Source organism: Perissodus microlepis, chromosome 8 (assembly GCF_051167445.1).
Source record: "Perissodus microlepis isolate ML-2025 ecotype Zambia chromosome 8, ASM5116744v1, whole genome shotgun sequence".
Lineage (NCBI taxonomy): Eukaryota > Metazoa > Chordata > Actinopteri > Cichliformes > Cichlidae > Perissodus > Perissodus microlepis.
This window is the reverse complement of record NC_140468.1, coordinates 9,130,757-9,153,832: the sequence shown is the minus strand read 5'-3', so window position 1 is coordinate 9,153,832 and position 23,076 is coordinate 9,130,757. Positions and strand designations below refer to the sequence as shown.

Sequence of the window (23,076 nt, the reverse complement as noted above, 5' to 3'; positions counted from 1 at the left end):
GGTAACAGTTGAAACAGTAAGACTGTTGTCAACATGTAAAAGGAAAGTATAACGTTGTAAGTAAACGTGGTCATGCTAGGCTAATGGACTTGTTGTTAGTGGGGAAAGTGAGCTTCAAGTACCATAGCAATGCTAATGAACGTTTTCAGTTGTGTTTTTTCTATATGTCTTGTTGAGGTAAGAGGAGATGCAAATGCAGTGTTTATATAGCCTAGTAATGTGCTCTATATGAATGGTTCTCTATCAATTCGGGACTATCTCTCCACTCCATTACATATTCCATATGCACGGGTATGACCCCCCCCCGGTCGTGGCGTGTGGATACTTCTTTAAGACACTCTGGCTAACCCCGCCACACCCCACAGCTTATGTATAAAATAGCTGTGCAAATGTGACAGCAGTTGATCTCTTCAAAATCAGTCACTAGTTTAAGCAACACCATTCAAATTGAAGGTAGTGTGATATACCTTTCATCTTTCACCTTTCCTTAGTGTCTGTCATATTCCTTTAATGCATTCCCATAAAGTGTAAGAGATGTTTTTATGAAAAAAAAAACCCAGCAAAAACTTCAAGTTTTGATAAATATTTAGTGATTTGGATTCTATAATCAATATCACTTATTGATTTGATTCCCTACCAAAGTTGATCTTTGGTTCAGTTAACGTTGGTTTAATTGTAATGTTCAAATTAATTATTCAATTATTCAAAAAATAATAATTACACATATTACATAGAGAACTTTTTTTTCATTCAATTCAGTAAAAGGACTAGATGTTACAATCCCTGACCATGCATTGCTTTAAATGGAGAAAATCTCGGGGGATGGCTGTTATGAGAAAAAGCAGCCCAGAAACTTTACCAGCAGCACACATCGTTGTGTGCCTCAACTTTTGTTCTTTTACCCAAGCTAATCTGCCATTTTCCTTGGTTAGGTTTAGGGATTAGAGATCTGATCTAAATTATCATATTCAAATTTGGGACACATCGTCAGTAGTAGACCTTGGACTCATTGGGTGTTGATCAGGGTTGATCAGGCACCGGAGTGTGTCACTGGTTTATGTTAAAATTGTTCTTTCTCTTCTTCTTTCTGCTGTTTAGTTTTCTACAGTTTATTCTATCTATTCACTGCAAGTGAGAAATACTTGCAGTGAATAGCCTTAATTAGTGTATCAAAATTTACCTACTTAGCTGAAAATTTTAAGATTTAAAACTTTAACATTTATGGAGCCTCATTTCTTCAAAGGGACAGAAAAGGTGATAGAAGTAAAACAAGTAAGTAAGATAAGATAGGGGAGAGCAAAGAGGAGAGCCGGAAGGGGGGCGTCCGATCTGGCTTCCCATACCTCCCTGCCGGATCGGGCTGTACGCTCTACCTCCCCACTGCCTCCCAGAAAAGGGAAGAAGAGCAGAGGGGAGAAGGGCGGAACATTTTCTTTCCTATTTTTTCATTCCTCCTTTTAGTTTCATTACCATGAGGTTAACTGCACAGTCCCCAGGAGGCCGTGAGACAGCTGTATCAGTCAACCAGCTAAACTTCTAAAGTTATGTTTTATCCTTTTGACGCCCCCTGTTGAGGCAGGCCCACCACGGGTCGATCAATCCTTGGCATGTGTATCGCGGTTAGCTGACTGCCTTAGCTGCCCAAGTGATGTCAGCCCTTTTTAGCCATAGCCAGTGACTGGTCCTCTCAGCAGTGTTAGCCAATTCTCTAATAGCCTGCCGTTGTGCCTGTCCTCTGATCCCAAGCCCCTGCACCCCACTTCAGTACGTTACTTATTTACTTGCAAGCAAAAGTGAAATGTTACACTACTTTTGTGTGACCTGAAATGCAAACACTAACCCTTAAATATAGCCTTAATTACGTGTACATCAAAATTTACCTACTTAACTGAAAATTTTAAGATTATATTTTAAGATTATAAAACACTCACTTATCTACTCACATACATATAATTTTTTTTCCTTTTCTCAGTCGCAGAAACAAGCTTTCATCATTGTTAAACTCTTGGCTCAGTATTTTGAGTTGTGGTTCTAGACTTGTTATTTGTTGCTTTGAACATAAAAGATCATTTTTGCTCTGGTTCCTGAAAATGTTATTTTGTAGTATCCTGGATAGGGGTGGGCGGTATAAACGGCATACAGTAGAAACAATATAAATTTGGCCAACGGTAGAGATTTTTACTATACCGCTCTACCCCGATAGCGCATGTTGATGGTGTCATCATCAAGCTGCACCTGTTTTGGTCAAGAGCATTGCAGAGGCTGCAAACAACATCATCTGCAAATTATGCCTGGCGACAGTAATAGCAAAGAGATGAAGCACTTTTGGAATATGAGAAAAGCCAAAAACTGCGCTTCCTCCACTTCCCTACCATTGATTCATTAATGCCAAATTCTCTCGCAGCCGCTCTATTCCCATGTTGTTGCAGTATATTAATGACTAACCTCATATTGTGGATGGATTATCTCAGTTGTTCTCCTGACTGAAGTTTGGTCCGTTTATAGCATCCTGCTATGCAATTGCATTTGTCCCTAACCACCAGAAACCCTCACGTTAACTTTTATCGAGTGGAAAAAAGTTAGCGTTCATCCTTCAGCTTCACTGTGCTAATGTTATGCTAATGTAGCTGTTTTGCTACCAATCACGTAGCACATCATTATATACCAGCTAGTCCAACTTCAGTAACCCTACAAACGTCACTGCTTAGTTTTCTGTCTTCATTTATGTTGGAAGTGATAGCAGAGCTGTACGTTTGAATTTTTTCAGATATCTCTCAGTCAGAACATGGCATATCATGTTTAGGTGGAAACTAGTGAGCTAACTTCCTGCTAACTTCTAACTCCGTTGAATTTAATAATGACTACGGCAGCCGTAATGCTCCGACAATCCATCAGTGGTGTGTGCCTTCATAGCTTACCAAAGTCGTACTAAAACATTTTTGACAGATTTTTGAGCGCCGTGTACCACATAAAATCTGTTTGAGGTCAGTAAGGACAACCAAAATTCATACATAAGGCACACTGTCGATTTTTGAGAAAATTAAAGGATTTTAAGTGTGCCTTATAGTGTGTAAAATACGTTATACAGAACAAAAGAATATGTCGCGATATATATCGTTACCGCACATGCTTCAAATTATACCGTGATATGGATTTTAGGCCATATCGCCCAGCCCTAATCCTGGAGTTTTTCTTATTTATAGTCCCTGATTTTTTCATGCTTGTTCCCCTTCATTTCCAGTCTGTCTCTGTCTTGTGGTTAGTCAGTTTATAACAATCTTTCCTGGTTACTGGTTTTGCTTTTGTATTTTCTCCACTTATATGGAAGCATCAATGAATCTGTGGGGAAAGAACTGTGTTCCAACACATGTATTTGCGTATGGAGTTTTTTTTATTGATTTCACAAGCACACATATTTCACCTTCAGCACACACGTCAGCAAGCTTTCCAGCTGGCTGCAAACACTTCTCTCTCCTCTGGTCTCCTACCTCACAAGAAAAAGGAAGAAATCGTCATTAGAACAATTATCTCCACCTGTACCGCCAACTGCCCTGGCACTGCCTGTAAAGCTCACTTTAACACTCCTTCCCTGCAGCTGAGCCAGGGACCACACCTCCGCCACACACCCTCACCACCCGACTGAAAGTACCTCCCTTACCTGCTGGGGAAAAACAGCCCCCAGTCCTCTGTTCAAGTTAGGCTGCACATGCTCTACCCAACGAAAACCTCACCCATCTGTTTTGAAACCTTTTTTTTTAATAACAATTAGAAAAAAAAGTGAGTTTAAAGGTAGAGGGCTACAGTTCCACAGTCACAGGAGGCTGCTTCTGCCACCACTAGCTGTGGAACTGTGAGGTGGATGAGGTCGAGGAAGATGAAATTAAAGTGGTAAGAAAATAGATTAAGAAGGAAGACATTCAAAGATTCAGGTAAAATAAATGTCTAATTTGGCCATGAGCCTTTGCTAATAGCTTGTTGTGTCCACATACTATTGCATTTGTTCTGTAGAAGCATTTACCAGAAGCGCTAGAGGGCGCTAATGAGTATGTTGTTGTTATGGTATTTGGGGAGAAAAAAAATAATAAAAAAGGAGTTATTGCTGGTGATCCTCTGTCCCTGCATCACCCTCCCTACCCCGGATCCAATGCCACCTCCAACGCTTACCTCCCCTCTGATGTGGACATCGGGTCAGCTGGAGGCGCAGTCGAAGATTGCAGCGGTCCCAGATCAGATGTACACACTGGAACACTTTCCCATGTTGCTTGTCTGTGTTTATTGTGCTATGGTGTGTTGATATCTGTGCATTCCTGTATTATCCTTTTCTGTTACACATTTCGATGTTTTTTTCCTCGCTACCTAGCCTGACCTGTCTCCCCAATGTGATGTTTCTGTATTGTATGTACGGTCAGCAAGGTCTGTCATCTCGGTTGTGGGCAAAAGACCTGCAACTGACAAATAAAGGCTATTTCATCATCATCACTCATCAAAAAAGGTTTTTATACAACAGTTCAGATAAAATATAAAAGAACCCACCCACCATTTTAATCTGACTGTTGATTTTGTACTGACATATGGCATAAAAACTTAACATTTAGCAGTATTCCCTGAAAACTCTCTTCTGTCTAATCATTTCCTAATAACGTTTAAATTTACAATAATGCATTACACAGCTGGGGCTAATGCATCTGTCACAGTAGATGTCTCTCTAAAAGTGCGGTAACTAAGTTTAAGGATATAATTCCTCCACTGTTATCTTCCTCAATTCGTTGTGCCACCACAGAGCAGAGCAGCCAGCTGAACTCTACTCTCACAGTTGATCATCTTATTAATAGTATTACATCTTTACTACGTAAGACTCTGGATACTGAGGCTCCTCTGAAAAAAGCCTCAAATCAGAAGTACTCATAGGCTGGAGAGGAAATGGCATCTCACTAAATTAGAAGATCTTCATTTAACCTGGATAAATAGTTTGCTGCTTTAAAAAAATAAATAAATAAAAGAAAGCGCCCCCATGAACCAAGAACCGTACTATCAATCTCTGAAATATTATAGAATACACACTCCGTATAATATTTTCAACAACTTTAACTTGATATATTTTAGGTATATTATATATTTCTGTGGGATTTTTGAATCTAGAGATTACATCAAATCTAAGTGATTGCTGTGCTCTGCATCAAACTGCAATGAGATAGAAACATTTGACCCTTACAATTCCCTTCAGTTTAAAGAACATTAACAACAGGTTTGTTTTGTACCTCTTACTTACCGAAAAACGTAATCATGAGCATCGATCTCTGCACCCACTTTTGAGCCGTTCAAAATTCCTGCAGTATCCACCACAGCACAGTGAATACAGCCATCGCCACCTGGTTTTGGGAGGAGCAGTGGCTCTTTTGGCTTTGGAATCAGCTTCACTGATGCCATCACATCTGCAAATGAAAAGAAACACATGAGTACAGGCACTTGCATGTGTATTTCTGAGCTAGTGAATCTCCTTTTATTTACAATTAGGAATCTAACTGAGCTGTTAGTTTTAACAAAGAAAGTCCAAGGAGCTTGGAAAGAAGGCAACTGGGACAGTCCATCATGCACTGTAAGAAATGTACATAAAAATTACAGTTAATAACTATAAATGGCAACGGTAAATTACCATTAAATCAAAAAGAGTAATTGATTGTAATATGGACATTACATTTCTGTAAATTGAAAAATGGTGATTTTCTTTTCTTTTTACACTGCTAATATGTTGAAAATATATTAATGTACTGTAATATGGCACATTGTCTTTGAAAACAACAGGAAAAATCTGTAACATTATTTACAATTAATCACCCTACAATTTACATAATAACTCTGTATGAATGACAATCTTTCCTCCTTTTTTCATTTGAATTTACGATTTACAACTGTATATTAATTACCTAAAACATACCGTACTTTTAATTTTAACAAATTGTTAGAATTATTGTTAAAATTACGGTGAAATGTTTTTAATATTAACAAGCTCAGGCTGTTTGATAAAACAGTATATGTTAACAGTACATACAAACAATTACTAATATAAAAAAAATATGTATATTTCTTTAAGTTCTAGAGCCTCACCAAGTATAACACAGCTATTTACAATGAAAATTTTTTTTTGTGGTATAGGGAGGTTTAAATCATGGATTTACCACTGTTCAGTCCGTGTACAATCTGTTTGAGTGTGATACCACCTGCTGAAATTACAATTAATTGATCAAAATGAAATACAAAAAAATAATGAAATAATGTTAATAAATTGGTGTAGTTTGCAAGGTCAAGAGCAGTCAACGAATGTATTATAAAAGCTGTAACAATCAGTTTCCTTAAAGTCCATGCATGTTTGGGAGACAATGCATCACTTGTCTAAACCGTCACCTATATATATATATATGTAAATATATATATATATATATATGTATATATATATGTATATATGTGTATATATATGTATATATGTGTATATATATGTATATATGTGTATATATATGTATATATGTATATATATATGTATATATGTGTATGTATTTATATATATATGTGTATATGTATATATAATACCCTGGCAGAAGGGGCTACATGAATAGGTGACTCCCAAGCTAGGCGAGTGGCTCCAGCAGATCCCGGGAACAACATCGGAGATCTCTGTCCAGAAGAGCGCAGTCCTAGGAACAGCTAAGATACTGCGCAGGACCCTCAAGCTCCCAGGCCTCTGGTAGAGGACCCGAGCTTGAAGGATAAACCGCCCACAGGGGCGAGATGGGTGGTTTTTTTTTTTGTGTATATATATATATATATATATATATATATATATATATATATGTATATATATATATGTATATGTATATATATATATATATATATATATATATATATGTATATATATATATATATATATATATATATATATATATATATATATGTATATGTATATATATATATATATACACTATCTTGTCAGAAATAGCTGTCTGACTGAGGTACTGCAACAGCAGAGGGCACCAATACTCCTTAGAAGCGTGTAGTCCGCCAAACCAACGAAGAAGAAGATAGCGCCACTTCTAACGGTCCAGACAGACTCCTGCTCAGCAAGGGAGCCCAGCAGCACCCTGTGCCGAACCAACAACCTTCTCTTTCAATGTAAGTATATCATTAGACTTGAAACGTATATCAGCTGTAACCATAGTTCGCTTAGTCAGTTTTCTTGTTGCATTGAAAGCGTTCCTCTGTCACAGGCTTCGCTTTCAGTCCTGTTTAGTTTTCTGGAAAGTTCATGCTAATGCAGCAGGTTGAAGATTTTAGCTAACTTTACTGTGAAACAAACGCCAGTTTAATTTACCAGGAGCAGCTAAAGACAATGTTCCTTTTTGATTTCTCAGTGAAGTCACTGAGGGGTTATGTATTTCATTGCGACCTGCTTCTGCCATCCTGACCATTGTAGAGGAAATTTAAAAGAAAATATGAGTTGGGTCAGTCATATAGTCTGAATAAGCTCACTACACTTCTTAAAACTGAAACAACATTATCTGATGAGGGTATTTCCAAGCTTTGTGAGGCGGTCAAGGGATCCAGATATGTGTAACAGGTAAGGAATCAGCTGAGTCTTCATCAGATGTACTGTGTGACATTAGTGATGGTCAGATATTCAAAAGTAGTACTTTTTTTTTTTTTTTTTTTTTTTTACCAAAATCCATTATGTTTCAAACTACTGCTATACCAAGATGCCTTTGAAGTTGTTAATCCTTTATGTTATGGAAATAAATAGATAAAACTGTAGTTAGAGGAACCTTGTTTTGCATGCTGTAGATAATTTGGGCTCACATTGCACTGGTGGCTTCTGCTTTAGTTGTACACAACATTTCTGTAGATACTGTTTAATGACGCAATCTGTTTTTCAGGGTGGTGATCCAAATCAGTGTGGAGCAGAATGCACCATAGAGATGTACAACTCTCCTGTTGAACACCTCAAGACTGAAGGTACACCAGATATAGAAGGAGTAAAGTTTGAGTCAGTTTTCAATTGTTTAAAATATTTTCACATCTGTCAGCCAGGTTTGCCATTTTGATTAGGACACAAGATTTTTATGGCATTTTGGTGTTGTGCTGTTTCTTAAATTTTTATGTGAAAAAAAAGAATGGTTCACCTACTCCATTCTGAATCAGAGCATTAAACAGTTTAAATACTCTGACTCTGATACCTCTTCAAAGCCGTGTGAGATCAGTCCTCAAACAAACTCTCAGCACAGTTAATACAAAACTGGAACTTTTTAAGGCTGTTGCCTCTCATAATTGATGACGTGGTGGAATGGAAGATGGAACAGATGATTTTTACTCCACTGCATCCAGACTGCAAATGAATCGCACATGTGCGAAGCCACTGCTGGCATGTGATACGCAGCAGCAGAAGAAAAGGACCTGTGAGGCTCAGTAACAGAGATTTTATTAGAAAACTACAGACATTTTGCACTGAAAAATATAATTTTTTTCCAATGCATCATGATAACTTCATTTCAGTTTGTTTCTTTTCATCAACAAATAAAGGAGGTTACATATAAGCTACTTTTTTTATTGCTCAAAACTTGTCTGAACACAAACTGCACTTCTTGGTCCACTGTGATGTATGTGGCTGAAGAATTCTGACTGGCCCTAATCCTCTTCCGTAGATAAAGCCACACACACAGATATTAACAGCAATGTGTTTTATTACACAACCAACTTAAGAAACAAACATAACTCAGGGTTTATATCACTTATATCTGCAATATATTTTAAAACTAAAATAAACAGCATTCCTTTAATTTCTTTTACTTGTGTGACTGTCTTTGACCAACCAATCAGAAACATACTTCATAAGGGTGGCTTGAGGGCCTGACGTACTCTAGTGGGCCCAATCTTCACGACCTGGCACTGTGGAGTACAACAGGAATTTGCCATAGAATACCCGAATCCACCACTGCTGCCCTTTGCTTTTCACAAATAAATGGAGGTTCACGCTGTGACAGACGTGAAAGGGTTTTGAGAAGCTTAAGAGAACAACATACTGCCTGTAACATCATTCGCCATGAGTGGTTTGGTGATGGGTCAGTTATGGTCTGGGGAGGCATATCCATGGAGGGAGGCATGGACCTTTGTAGCAACGGTACCCTGACTGCCATTAGGTATTGGGATGAACTCCCTGGACACATTATCAGACCCTACACTGATGCAGTGGGTCTGGGGTTCCTGCTAGAGCACAACAATGCTAGGCCTCATGTGGCAATAGTATGCAGGTAGTTCATGGAAATGAATTAGCCCCTTTTCCATTATTACCCACTCAGTCCGACTTGCCACGGTTTTCAGGGATTTTCATTACGTGGCACCAGCTACTAACATAGTACCTGCTCGGCCGGGGTTGCAAGTGATCTGACCATGTACCAAAATGTGAAGTCATCAGACTGCATGCCACCGATTGGCTGGTCAGTGGTGTCACTTCATGAGCCATGAGAGCGAAAATCAAAACCAGCATTTTTGAAACCCGGGAACAAAGGAAATGGCCACTAAAAAATGACGTATGTGCAGAATACACAAATATTCAGTGCAGGCTAGCAATAGTTGTAAAATGAATGTAAATCTTCCATTTTCACTAGGCCAGAACATGGCACCTTATTCCTGTTTTCTTTTGTTGTTGCTCCCAACCTAGACACATATAGGCAGAATGAACATCCTTTTTTGCAGTCATGAATTTTGGCTCCGCAGAAATTTGCTTAGAGTGAAAAGAAACCACAACAAAAACCTACAAGGCTACAAACTCATCAACTGACTTGGACCAGCATATGTGAGCTATAGGCATCAACATTTTACTGCAAAACTTATACTACTACTACAACTAAGAGAAAGGAGGGAACAGCAGAAATAATTGTGAACTTCTAATAGGTAAAAGTTATAAAAACAAAGACACTGAATGTCATATCTCGTAGAAAATTGTTTCAATAAAAACTACATTACCACCATCAATCTCACTTTGTATCATTTCAGACTGTCTAATATTTAATGACTTATAATTGATTCCTGAATATTTTATGAGATGACTGGGGTTGCTTGTCTGCACAGGTCCTTGTGTTACATTACACCGACTCCATCATGTAGCAGAGTAGAGGAAATTCCTGGAAGGATCAAACACTGGAGATACAATCAACACCTGTTGTGACACCTGAGGATCACAACATTGCATGTTGTATACAGCGCTTTGAGTACCCCGGGAGAGTAGAAAAGCGCTATATAAGAACCAGTCCATTTACCATTCCACATCCAACGTGGAATGAAGGGGTGGCAGGAGGAGTAAGAGTGTGATCAGGTAAGCAACGCTCCACGTTTATATCAGTCGCTTAATGGCCACTGGAGCATAAAGAGCTGATTAGTCAGAAAACACTGCTGAGGTCAAGACTGTGAATGTAAATGAAACTTTGAAGTAGTTTTCATGCAGTGGCCAGAAAGTGACTCTTCTGGGGCCAGCAGGTGAGAATGACTCATACTTTACCCAGTTTGATCCTTTTTTCAGGATTATAGACATTTAAAGTTTGTGGTGAAGTGTATCCTGCGTGTGTGTAAGTGTATGTGGTCAAAGTTCATGAAACACAGGGTCTAATGAAAAAAACCAACCTCCCTGTTGAAGTTGTGCTCGAGGTGGGAGTTGAAGATCTATAAGTTTAGGTCAGTCATGTCTGAAAAATAATCAGATCATTTAAGTTTTTTTGTGTTTTGCTCTTAAGCACTGACTAATATGAAGAGAGGCATTCAAACTGAATCAGTCATGAAGCTCTCATTTGACAGCTGAGTGACAGATTTATATTATCATATTAAAGAAATACCTGGATTACATCCCACTAACTTGACACTATATAATCTCACAATGATTGTGTGTATAATCAAACCTCATGTATTCAAGGAACTTCAGTAGGTGAGCAAACAGATTTAGCTGCTTTACATTAATATGTTTTTCTAAGGTTGTAAGTAATCAATCATCTGGGTTGAACATCAGACAATGTATTGTTGCATCTGTTTTTCCATATTGTTGATGTGTTTTTTCATTAAGAAGCATATTTAATTAAAAATAAACACATTACATTGAGTAAGTAAAGCTAAAAACATTTGAACAATTTCGTTATTTTAATTTCAAATGCAACTATTAGGTATTGTACTGAAGTCATTTATGTTCTTTATGGGCCTACAGTTAATATTTTCTTAAGACATGACTCACAAACGTTGTGGGGCTTCTGACTGAAAAACTCCCAATACTGTAAAATTCCAGGTATACTTTATAATTACTCATAAATGGAGTAATTTTAGTTCTTTAAGCAGCTTTACACTTCCTCCAGCTAAAAGAAATCAGTTTGTCAAGGGGAGTGCGTGTCATGGAGAGCATCACCCAAAAGCAGGACTCGGAAAACAGGACTTAAAACTCAAAAACCGCTTTATTGTTGAAAACTTGTAAAAATAAGAAAATATGAGCCAAGTGCAAATTATCTAAATGAAAAGTATCATACAGCAAACCCCCAAGGTGGAACACACAGCTTAAAGGTGAACACAACAAAGAAGAAAGGACAATGTATACAGACCAGGTAATTAGGGAGAGGAGAAACACCAGGGAACACAGCTGAATAGAATTTGAATAACTAGACAAGAAGAAGCAAAACCAAACACAACACACATAAAACTAGAAACTATCAAAACAAAACAGGAGGTGACTTACACTGAGACCAGGACTAAAATAGATTAACTTGACAGAATCGGGACATGGACAACACAATGAAAGACACGACAGATGTAGGGTCACAAATGAGGAGACAGAAAGGTTAAAAAAAAAAAAAACAGAGACAAGACACACAAGTAAGCAGTCACATGGCAAGAGGTGAGGCAGACCTTGAATAGCTCGCCAGTTTTCCACAGAGAGAGAAACGCAACCATTGACACTCACATTCACACCTATGGCCAAAATACTCTCACCAGTTAACCTAACCCAACTAAGTGCATGTCTTCATGCAGCATCAAAGGAAGCTGATGCTACAGAGAGAAACCACACAGACACAGAGAGAACATGCACACAAAGAAACCCTCCAGTTATATGTTGGATGTGAACACTTCTTGCTGTGCTGACCACTGCACTACTGTGCTGCCTGACATGGCTCTTGAATATCTTCAGTAGTGTAGGTTTTATCCTTATGGGTGGACTCAGTGTTACTTTGGCTTTTCAGTCCCTGATTCTGGCTCCGTTCTTTGATAGAGCTTTATTATTTTTCTGTTGTGAAGATCTTTCCATGTATTCTTCTCCAAAATGTAGTCATGGTTGGCATAGAAATGTACTTTTGTTTTAATGTACTTCTGAGCATAGTAGTTGGAGTATTTCATGTAGTCATCAGTCATGAATCCATATGCATCCACCTGAGGATACAGAAAGAGAGAGAGAGAAAAAATCCTTACTTTTCAAGACATAGTTTGCAGAATACCTTAATACAGTTCCCATCAGGAAAAACAACAGCAACAACAACAATAATAATAGGTCATAATAATAATAATTAATTAAATAATTAATTAAATAATAATTAATGAAAGTGCCTGACAGCACAATTCCAGAAGATTGATGGTTGCTTCTTCTCTATAAAAAGAACATAGCAGCACATTTTAATTTACAAACTGCATGTGAATGGCCCAGAAAGACTTCAGAAACACTGTTCAATTTGGACAGTTTTGTCCATAATGTACAATGGCACATTTAGGAAAACAAACAAACAAACACAGCACATTATTTTTCATATTATAAACACCTCATACCAACAAGCAGGACATCAGCTTTTAGGACAGATGAGTTAAGCTGTATTTTTCAGCCACAGTGCCTGGGCACAATCATTTAGTTGAGTACAAAAAAATAATATAAAAAAAACTCCTGCAGGTTTTTAGTTTATAACCGATATTCTCAGTGCAACGAATGTATAGGAGAATGACTGGAAAATCAAGGTGTTGCAATGGTCCAGCCAACGTAAAGAAATGCTTCAAACTTTAATGAACTGAAGCAACATTGCAAAGATGAGTGGGAAAAAAATTCCTGAACAACAATGTGAGAAACTTTGGTTATTGCTGGTAAAGACGATTCTAAAAGGTACTGAATCATGTTGAATAAATGATTACTTGGTCTAATATGTCATGTGGTGGCATTGTTCATCTGGGTTTATGTTTACGTAATTTCAAGATTGGTTTTTTTTCCAAGATTCGTTTGTTTTGTGGTTTGACTGTGACATATAGATGTCATCTACTTTGCAGAAAACATGTATGAAATAGCTTCTTTTCATTAAAGAGCTGCTTTGAGGCTTTTAGTCTGTGTATTGTGTATATAGGTGTGGAAACCAATACCTCTTACACAGAAATGTAAAGGTAATATTAACTCACTGTGTCACAAATATGCAAAGCAAGGAAGACAGTGAATGCTCCATTGGTTGGTCTGACTATTGCCCAGAATCTTTTATTCAGATTAGGTGACTTTAGGAACCTGTGATTAAAAAACAAACAGAAAAAATATAAAAATACTGGAAGAGACGATCTGAAAATGAAAGAAGGAAAACTTGCACAATAAATACACATGATGGTGACGAGGGAAGTGGAAATACATGGGGAACATAGTTGGGAGGAGTTAATTGAGACAGGAGGAAGCAAAACAGAACACACTAAACACAGGACGCAACATTGTCAAAGTAAAACACTAAGACGCAGACAAGAACACACGGCCTGACATGAGGCCGGGAGGAAGGAACCCAAAGGGGAACAAGAAAGACTGGGGAGACAAACAGAGGAGACACAAAGAGGGTAATACGGAATAATTAAGAAAGATGAGACATGGAGGGGGAGAGAGAGACGAGATGGGCTGGGGAAAATGTATAGGAAAGCACATGACAGAGAGGGAAGAGATGGAATAAAAAACAAAGAGGGAAACATGTAAACAGAAAAAGGAGACGAGGCACATTGACAAGAAAACATGGAATCAGAAATAAAACTAAACATGGAAGCAAAACTGGGACTGAACTCAATACTAAATAATAGAAACCTAAAACATTATAGCACAAAGAACCCCCATTAACTCAAAATGCTCGGTCAAAAGACCCAGAACAATAAAAACACACATAAAAAAGAATTATGCCTAGATAATTTCCTGCTATTAAAGTTGATATCACCAAAAATAGGGACATGTGAAAACCAAATAAGATTTTGAAATCCATAATGTATTTCAATCGATTGACTGGAAGTCCCAACCATCACTTTAATGATTCTCAACAGAACTGAGCAGAAGCTCAGAAGATTCACTCTCCCAGAATGGAGTTAACTTTAAGAGCAAACTTCTTCAGGAAAGACAAACAATTATTAGATGATGAAACAATGTGAACTGTTTATTATACTATACTATTATATTATATTATTACCAACATCTGCTCATATGTATCACAGTATGCTCATAGGAACCTGACCTGTTCTTCACGTATCGGAGGAAGTCCTGGTGTAGAACGTAGAATCGGCTCTCATTGTACTGCCCTGAATAGTAGGTCCCTGGCCTGGTGAGGTGAAAACACAAGGGAGAGGAGGGATAATTTATATTATTAATTTTAGTTGTTGTTGTTTGTTTTTTTAATAAAAGGCAATACAATTGTCCATTAAACCCTAAAAGAAAAAGTAGATATCAACTCAAGTTGCTTTAGCATTTTCCAGAGTGCATTTGTAGAGTACATCTGCAACTGCACTCAGCAGTGACATGTAGGAGCCACGAGGAAGGCCATGGATTTTTACCAGTTAGACAAAACCCCAGTTGGTAAATTGTCTCTAGTTCTTCTCTACTCTCACCTCTGAGCTGCGAAGGCTGCTCTTAAAAGATTGTCTAATGACACTATAAACCAATTGGAAAAATTGAGATTTGTCAAAGCAGGAGAAAAGAAATTACTACATAACTACTTAATTTGATAATCACCATTTCTTGTGGTGTGGGCCACTAGAGCCCTCATGTCCTTTGAAAAGACCCTCAAGCCATCGGAAATCTCTCATTGCCTCAGGAATCAGCACATATTTTATTCCCTGCCAAAAGAAAAATTATGGAGCAAAATAATCTTTAGTCTGTGGAGAGTATAAACAATATCACACTGTTGTCTTGTAAGTTTTACTACCTCATCATGAGGGGCAGACTTGTATCCATACTTCCCAAAAAAATAAGGTGATGCGGCGATGGAGTGCTCTGTGTGAACGTACACTGATGTTCTATTTCCTACATCTTCCTCACAACCTTCGATAACGGCACCGTTCATCCTGCCAAACAGACACAATTCAGAAAGTTGATCTTTGGTTCAGTTTACATTGATTTAATTGTAATGTTCAAAATCAATCACTAGTTCAAGCAACAGCATTCAAATTGAAGGTAGTGTGATATACCTTTCATCTTATTATGCTTTTCGTTAGTGTCTGTCATATAGCAGCCTTTGTGCAAGGATTTCCTAAATGCATTCCCATAAGGTACAAGAGATTTCTTTTTTTGGAAAATATAAAAAATAGATAACTCAAAAGTATAAGTATGTTAAAAATATTGGTTGTTATTTCAACTTTTGAGTAAGGATGCAAATGTTTGTGCAGGTTAGAGGTATTTCCTGTTGGTATTTTCTGTTTTTTGTGTATTGGTGTCATTATTCAAAAAAGTAAGAATTACATATATTACACAGAGCACATGTCCTGTCCGGCATTGTAGCAATCAGAATTATTGTCTGAAAGCCTAGAAAAATGCCTAACAGGTTTCTTTTTCTAAGTAGACCATTGCAGCTTTTGCTATATATATCTACTTGATTGTCATTTTTATATTTTTTATTTTTATTATGTTTATTTATATTTTTTTGTTTGTTTTCATTTTGAGTTATTACAATCAGAATGGACAGGACCGGGGGACAGGAAAGAGAATGAAGAGAGTTAACAGAAGGACAAAGGAAGAAAAATAGAGGAGAAGAGGGATAGAGAGAGAAAAGACACAGTAAAACTGCTTGATCATGTTACGAATATATATTCTTAGTGCTTATTTTCTGTTTATATTGTTTTATAGAGGCCAGAGTAGGAGAATGCCATTGTGACTAGAATCTGAGCCAAAAGTACTGACAGGAAACTGCACGCTTTGTGCAGAGAACAAGAAGCGTGCAGACAGAAAGTGAAACTAAGCAGAGTTGTTTTGATCGAAACTGTGTGTGACATATAGCAGAACTATATATACACCTTTGGCTTGCAATGCTTTTAGACCTGTGTGTGCGTCCTTGTGTCTACAGCTCTCTGTTTCCGGAAATGTACAATAAAGATTATTTTTTGAGCTTGATCACACTGAGTCCGGGGTCTTTCTCTGTCGTTAAAAGAATTCTAAAGAACCGAATTCGATAATCACCTGCTAATACAAAAAAAAACAAGCAAAAAGAAGACAACACTGTAAGCAAACCACAACAACCAACATAAGCATCAGTAACAGTAAATAATACATTTTCAATGTTACTGAGCAGCATACAGTACTAATAATGCATATGTTTAGAAGCAGCAGTCAACCAATATATACATGTACACCCAGGTGTAAATGGCAGCTGGATAGTGTAGTGGTAAGACTACACACCTTTGTGTAGTTTGATTCCCACCTGGTATCTTGCTGAAACCAAGCCCTGGAATGGCGCAGCTACATCTGCAGCCTGTCCGTAGCTCGGACACAAGCATTTCACTACATGTTGTACTCTGTATGTGACAAATAAAATTGTTTAAAAATTCACCACTGTGCTGTTGTCCTTTTGTTCAATAAAACTAACAGTAATGTCCATATCCATGCCGCTGTCACAGTCCTGAGTTCTTCTGGGAATTGTGGTTTTCTGTTTGTATTATATTTATTGTTCCCAGTTCTTAGGTTTCTGTTCCTGGTATCTGTTCTGGTTCTGCGTCTCATTTTTCAGGGTCTCAGTGTTGAGTCTGCATCTCTGTGTCTGTCTTGTATTTCATGTTTTACTTTGGAGAGTCTTGCTTCCTGTGTTCAGTGCCTTGGGTTTTGCTTCCCCGTTGTCCCAGTGTTTCACTCTGCGTACCTTTGTGTTTTACTCTTGATGATTTCATGTCTCAGGCTCCTTGTTCCCAGTTGTCAGGTTTTGCTATGTTTTCTACGTTTAACTTCTTCCTTTAGCTGATCCCAGCCTAGGTTTTATTAGTGTTTTCAGTCCCCCCTTTCACTGTTGCTTTTACAGCCACCAATAAAGGCTTGCCTTGTGTTTACCTCCACCTATTTCTCCGTTGTCTGCATTTGGGTCCACTCCTCTCTAATCTCCAGCTGTAGATTGCACCACTATTTTCCTCCTCTGACACACAAACTATAATGAGCTGATTTTAGAACCTAACAATTCCAAGGAATTGGGCTATTGGGAACCAGCTCTCTACAAGAACCGGTTCATGATTTCCATCCATCGCTTTGAGTTATTTTCTCAACATTTCGAGTTAGTAAGTCTCAAACCAACACTAACATTAACACTAAACCATAAATGTTGGGTTGACTGTGGAAACAAGCTTCCATCATTGTTAAACTCTTGGCTCAGTTTTTTGAGTTGTGGTTTTAGACTTGTTATTTGTTGCTTTGAAATTAAATGATAATATATGCTGTAGCTTATGAGTATGTTGCTTTCTGGTGTCCTGGAGTTTGAAATTTATAGTCCTTGATTTTTTTTTATGCTTCCCCTTCGAGTCCAGTCTGTCTCTGTCCCATCAGTTTATCACAATCCTTCTTTATTACTGTTTTTGCTTTTATTTTTCTCCACTGTTTTGCAAGCATTAAAGAAGCTGTGGTTTTAAGTTTGGCTGTCAAGTCCTGCATTCTGGGTTCACTCACTTCCTGTCTGCCACACGCCCTGCTTTTGATGACAGATGTTAGTAGGAGCTCATATCTCCAGAGTGTAAAAACAAATGCTTTAGCAAGCTGTTGTTCATTGCTGTTTATTATAGCGATCAGAAAAAAAAGTTACTTTAAAAGTACAGGCCTCAGAGTCACACTGGGCTGCTTCTGCCACCACCAGTGGAGATGTAAGGATGAGGTGGAGGAAAATGAAATTAACCTGTTTCAATATCTATAAGAAACAAAAAATTAAAAATTAATTCACCCCAATGGTGATTTTATTCAAGTTCTAACCCTTTTTATTGGTCTTCAACAGACTTCCATTTAAAGAAAGGAAACTTGTGACAGAAACTAATTTTTTGATGTGTCATTATAATATCATTCGTTAAAATCTCTTCTTCAATGCACTTAGTCATTTTGAAATCAGTTCCATAAATAAAATGAATATTTTGGAAGAGACCTACACATCAGCATGAATATGAGAGTAGAAGAAGTTGAAACAGTAAACAAAGAAAACTGTTGCAACATCTCTTTCTGAGATGAATCTGTGAACTCCTGTACTAATAGTTCATTGAAATGATGGTAAAGACCAACACAGTCATACAATAGTGCCATGTTGAAAAAGATCAGTTGGTGGACAACAAGCGGAAATAACACTGAAAGTAATACCACTGTTCATTAGAATGACAATGGTGAGCATAAAGTAGTGATTCCATTGTTAAGCTGGTTCAGGAACACCACACTGTGTCCGAGGGATGGACCATCAATCATCCTAAAGATATTTCCTCATTTGGTGTTTTCATTATGTGTTCTAAATTTATATTAATTCATCTTCTCTTCTTTTCTCTTGAGTACGAAGTTAAATTTATATTTTTAATACATGATATTTAAATTTGCAAGTCAGAACAACCAGGATGTTGCCTAAATATCATTTAGGCAACATCCTGGTTGATTCTGGTGTTGAGAACTATGTTATTATTTGCAAATGTTAGGTGTGAACCTCTTCCTTGTATGAATCATCTTTGTCTGTCATGCATCCAATGAACTGTATGATCTGCAAACTTAACAGTGGTGCTCATGTTACAGAAAAATTGATATTTGTGTGTACAGAGCATACAGAAGAGGATGTTGACTCTATGATGGAGCTCTTTGTTTGCCCAGCCTGACAGCTTGAGAGCGGTCGGTGAATAACATATGTCAGTGCATGAAGTTTGTCCACCACTTTATCTGAAATGGTGTTACATGGAGCTGAAGTTCAAATAGAGCATCTGGACCTGTTGTGTTTGTCTAGGGGAGTAAGGGCTTTAGCCACCTGGTCCTTACTCAGAACTGATTTTCTCAGACATTTATCTGCTTTAATGCTCAGCTCAGATCAAATATAAAAGAACCCACCCACCACTTTCACACTCTAGAGCTTGTTCTGACAAATGGAACAATATTACTCTCTTTTGTCTGATCGTTTCCTAGTAACGTTTAAATTTACAATAATGCATTACACAGCAGGGGCTAATGCATCTGTCACAGTAGATGTCTCTCTGAAAGTGCGGTAACTAAGTTTAAGGATATAATTCCTCCACTGTTATCTTCCTCAATTCGTTGTGCCACCACAGAGCAGAGCAGCCAGCTGAACTCTACTCTCACAGTTGATCATCTTATTAATAGTATTACATCTTTACTACGTAAGACTCTGGATACTGAGGCTCCTCTGAAAAAAGCCTCAAATCAGAAGTACTCATAGGCTGGAGAGGAAATGGCATCTCACTAAATTAGAAGATCTTCATTTAACCTGGATAAATAGTTTGTTGCTTTATGAGAAAAAAAGAAGAAGAAAGCATTCAAAGTTACATTCAAAGCTAGAACCTTATTACTCATCACTGATTGAAGAAATATTATAGAACACATATTATAGAAATACACACTTGATATATACTAGGTATATATTTCTGCTGGATTTTTGAATGTTGTGTGTCCCTAGAGATTACATCAAATCTAAGTGATTGCTGTGCGCTGCACCAAACTGCAATGAGATTTTGAGACTAGGGATGGGTACCGGTATCGGTTCTGTCATAAACGGTAGTAACCAGACCGAAAAGCAGCGCACATTTCGGTGTTTTATTTCGGTGCTTTTTTTTCCTGAGCTGTGATACACTTTAGATTCTAGCCAATCATTTTACGTTTCCGAGGATAGTAGGCGGGTCCAGGTACGTACGTTCTTTTAGAGCAGAGCTACAGATTAAAAATGCCCAAGGCGAAGCGGTCAAAGTCTGGCTGTACTTCACAGCAAAATATGCAAACTCAGCAGCCTGCAACAAGTGCTTTAAGGTGATACTGTGACACTGTGCAAAGGAGGTAACACCTCAAATCCGATGAAACACCTGGCGACGCATAGCGTTTTTTTTAAAAGCCGAGAAATGCGCCGTATTTGATAGCTTGCTGCGAGACCTCACACCGTGCACATCTACTCCAGGTGTGGTGCCTGTTATCGGACCCGGAGTTTGCAACATCCCCCAAAAACCCGAAGAGTACCAATTTTGTGTTCTCCATTCTTTAAGCACCGGTTTGAGCACCGTTTAAGCACCGGCACCGTTTCAAAAGTACCGGTTTGGCACCGGTATCGGATAAAACCTAAACGATACCCATCCCTATTTGAGACATTTGACCCTTACAATTCCCTTCAGTTTAAAGAACATTAACAACAGGTTTGTTTTGCACCTCTTACGTACCGAAAAACGTAATCATGAGCATCGATCTCTGCACCCACTTTTGAGCCGTTCAAAATTCCTGCAGTACCCACCACAGCACAGTGAATACAGCCATCGCCACCTGGTTTTGGGAGGAGCAGTGGCTCTTTTGGCTTTGGAATCAGCTTCACTGAAGCCATCACTTCTGCAAACGAAAAGAAACACATGAGTACAGACATACATTTAACATCATGCATAATTCATAGCACTCTCTTCTGTAATAAATATAATGGTTTTATATTAGTCGCATATGTATTCCCCCATACTTCGACACAATAACTCAGATAGGGTAAAAATAATGAAAAATCTAATATTTGCATTGCCTTGTAATCTAATATATATATCGCATTACCCAGGATATAAATACTTTTGGCCATCTTTTTTTAAACATGTTCAATATGAGATTTTCATGTTAACTTGTCATCCACTATTACACCCAGAAAATGGAATTCTGTAACTCTTTCAATCAATACTCCATCAACGATAACTTATTTACATCAAACCATTTTTTTTAGTTTTTACATTTCAATAACCATAATTTTAGCCAATTCTTTCAACTTTTCTCTAGAACAATAAAAAATGGTGTCGTCTGCAAATGTCGTTTATATATAAATTAAAACGTTTTGTTCCTAAAACAGAACCTTGAAGGACCCCACATTCTATTTTCATTCTTTCAGATGAGTTACCTAAATACTGCACACATTGAAAAGTATTATCTAAGGAACTTAACCAGTTCAATATAATTCCTTTCACAGCATAAGTACTTAACCTGGAAATCAAGATGGAGTGTTGCAGAAAATAGGTTTAAATGTTAAACAAATTTCTTCCAGTCAGAGAATGGTACATATAATTAAATTTTTGCTTGATGCATAAAGTTAAAAGATTAAAACTAATAAAACAAGTTTTAAAAAGAGACTTTTCCATTTGATTACATTTTGTATGATGGATTATGCAGAAAAAGTAGAATCGGGCTGAAAGATCTATCGCTTTATCACCTATTCAGGTTGTAAATCGTGTTTTTAAAAAGTAACTAAGTAATTAATTACTTTTGAAAATAAGTAATCAGTAAAGTAATGGGCTTACTTTTTTGGGGGAAGTAATCATTAATTAGTTACTGATTACTTTTTTCAAGTAACTTGACCAACACTGCCTGTGAGTATCTTAATTTAGTGTTGTATGAATAATTTCATGTGTCTTAATACAAGTTCAAACTTCACTTTCTTTAACTCATCATTTAATTAATCCTTGGTGAGCTTTGACCTGATTCACCAGGAACGTTTTACTACAGAAAACTGTAGATGACACAAAAAACACTGCTTAAAGGTGCCATAATATATATATTTTTAACACCAACAGTATCTGTCTTTTGTTGTTTTGTATCTTTGGCTTTTTATTATAATATCAGGAGTCAGAAACTGGAAGAAGAAATTAAATAACAAAAAAATCTATTACTTAGTTGCTGATCAAGCTCACATATATACTGATATCTAATCTGGCATCAGTTTCACAAACACCTACCATCATATTTGAACTGCATGAACCCAAAAGGATTGTTAAAATGTGAAAGGCGATTCCACTCGCTCATGTTAATGTTGTCCTTGTGCAGAAACAAACGTATGTTGGGAAGAAAAGCCTTCTTGAAGTTCTCATCCTGAGAGTTTCGCAGTGATTGGGCACATGTCTGATAATAACAGAAATATTAAATCATGAAATTGGTTAAAATGATTTTGTGAAAGCTTTATACCCCGAGGAAACAACAAACACAACAGTTACAGAAATTTGATGAATAATTAAGAATTATGTATTTTAATTAAAGGAGTGAAACCATTAAGTGAAAGCAGACTGACTGCATGGCTGAGCACAAGCGTTGCCAGCCCACAGCCATCAAGCCAGCCCACACAACAAGACATTTGTCCTGTTTCTGTCATATTGTGTCTTAGCATGCTTACTGTTGGTCTAGGTGGGGCATCCTGGTTATAGACATCATCAAAATCCCACTGAGGAGCCTTTGTGAAATTTCCTCTGTAGAGGAGAGGTATTGGAGTCTCAGCCACAGCTGTTTTTTCTTTCTGTCCCCAGAGGTTAATATCAAACGAAAAGTTTTCCCATCCGAGTTCATGTTTTCCTGAGAAAATTGTCCAACTGCAACAACAGCAACAGGACAAAAGGGAGCAAAAAGTTCAGAATTAGCAAATTAATACATAGATATACATAGATAGATATGAAAAAAATTACCTTTTTGATAAAGATTCCTGGGATAGAATGAAAACCGCAAAACTAACTGTCATTACAAGGAGCAATAAAAATATCCTGGAGATTTGGGATGCCATCGCTGTCAAGTGAAGGCTTGCTATTCAATTAAACACACATGTATGCGCTTCCTTCTAAATTTGACACGCTCTCACTGATGTGAATGGG

General features: G+C 37.5%; 1 protein-coding gene and 1 long non-coding RNA gene across 2 annotated transcripts; one reads left to right on the top strand and one right to left on the bottom strand.

The window, feature by feature from the left end:
- The first annotated feature begins 6,988 nt into the window (after window positions 1-6,988).
- LOC146381352 (uncharacterized) lies at window positions 6,989-11,449 on the top strand. Its single transcript, XR_014801054.1, has 3 exons — window positions 6,989-7,164; window positions 7,923-8,001; window positions 10,114-11,449. It is a non-coding gene; the product is annotated as an uncharacterized LOC146381352 (long non-coding RNA).
- A 6-nt stretch (window positions 11,450-11,455) lies between these two features.
- LOC146381351 (alpha-N-acetylgalactosaminide alpha-2,6-sialyltransferase 1-like) lies at window positions 11,456-23,042 on the bottom strand. Its single transcript, XM_084937343.1, has 9 exons — window positions 22,894-23,042; window positions 22,608-22,800; window positions 22,177-22,339; window positions 20,641-20,803; window positions 15,201-15,339; window positions 15,008-15,111; window positions 14,514-14,597; window positions 13,444-13,543; window positions 11,456-12,441 (listed from the first exon to the last, which is right to left on the bottom strand). The coding sequence occupies exons 1-9, from the start codon at window positions 22,986-22,988 to the stop codon at window positions 12,238-12,240; spliced, it is 1,245 nt and encodes a 414-aa protein (XP_084793469.1). The 5' UTR covers window positions 22,989-23,042; the 3' UTR covers window positions 11,456-12,237.
- Between the last annotated feature and the right edge of the window lie 34 nt (window positions 23,043-23,076).

Excerpts from the sequence above, each read along its gene's own strand:
- LOC146381351 (XM_084937343.1), bottom strand. The coding sequence starts at position 22,988 with ATGGCATCCCAAATCTCCAGGATATTTTTATTGCTCCTTGTAATGACA. Across the intron at positions 20,804-22,176 it reads CATGCAGTTCAAATATGATG|AAGTGATGGCTTCAGTGAAG; the intron begins GTAGGTGTTTGT and ends TTTCGTTTGCAG. Across the intron at positions 12,442-13,443 it reads CTTTGCATATTTGTGACACA|GTGGATGCATATGGATTCAT; the intron begins GTGAGTTAATAT and ends CTGTATCCTCAG.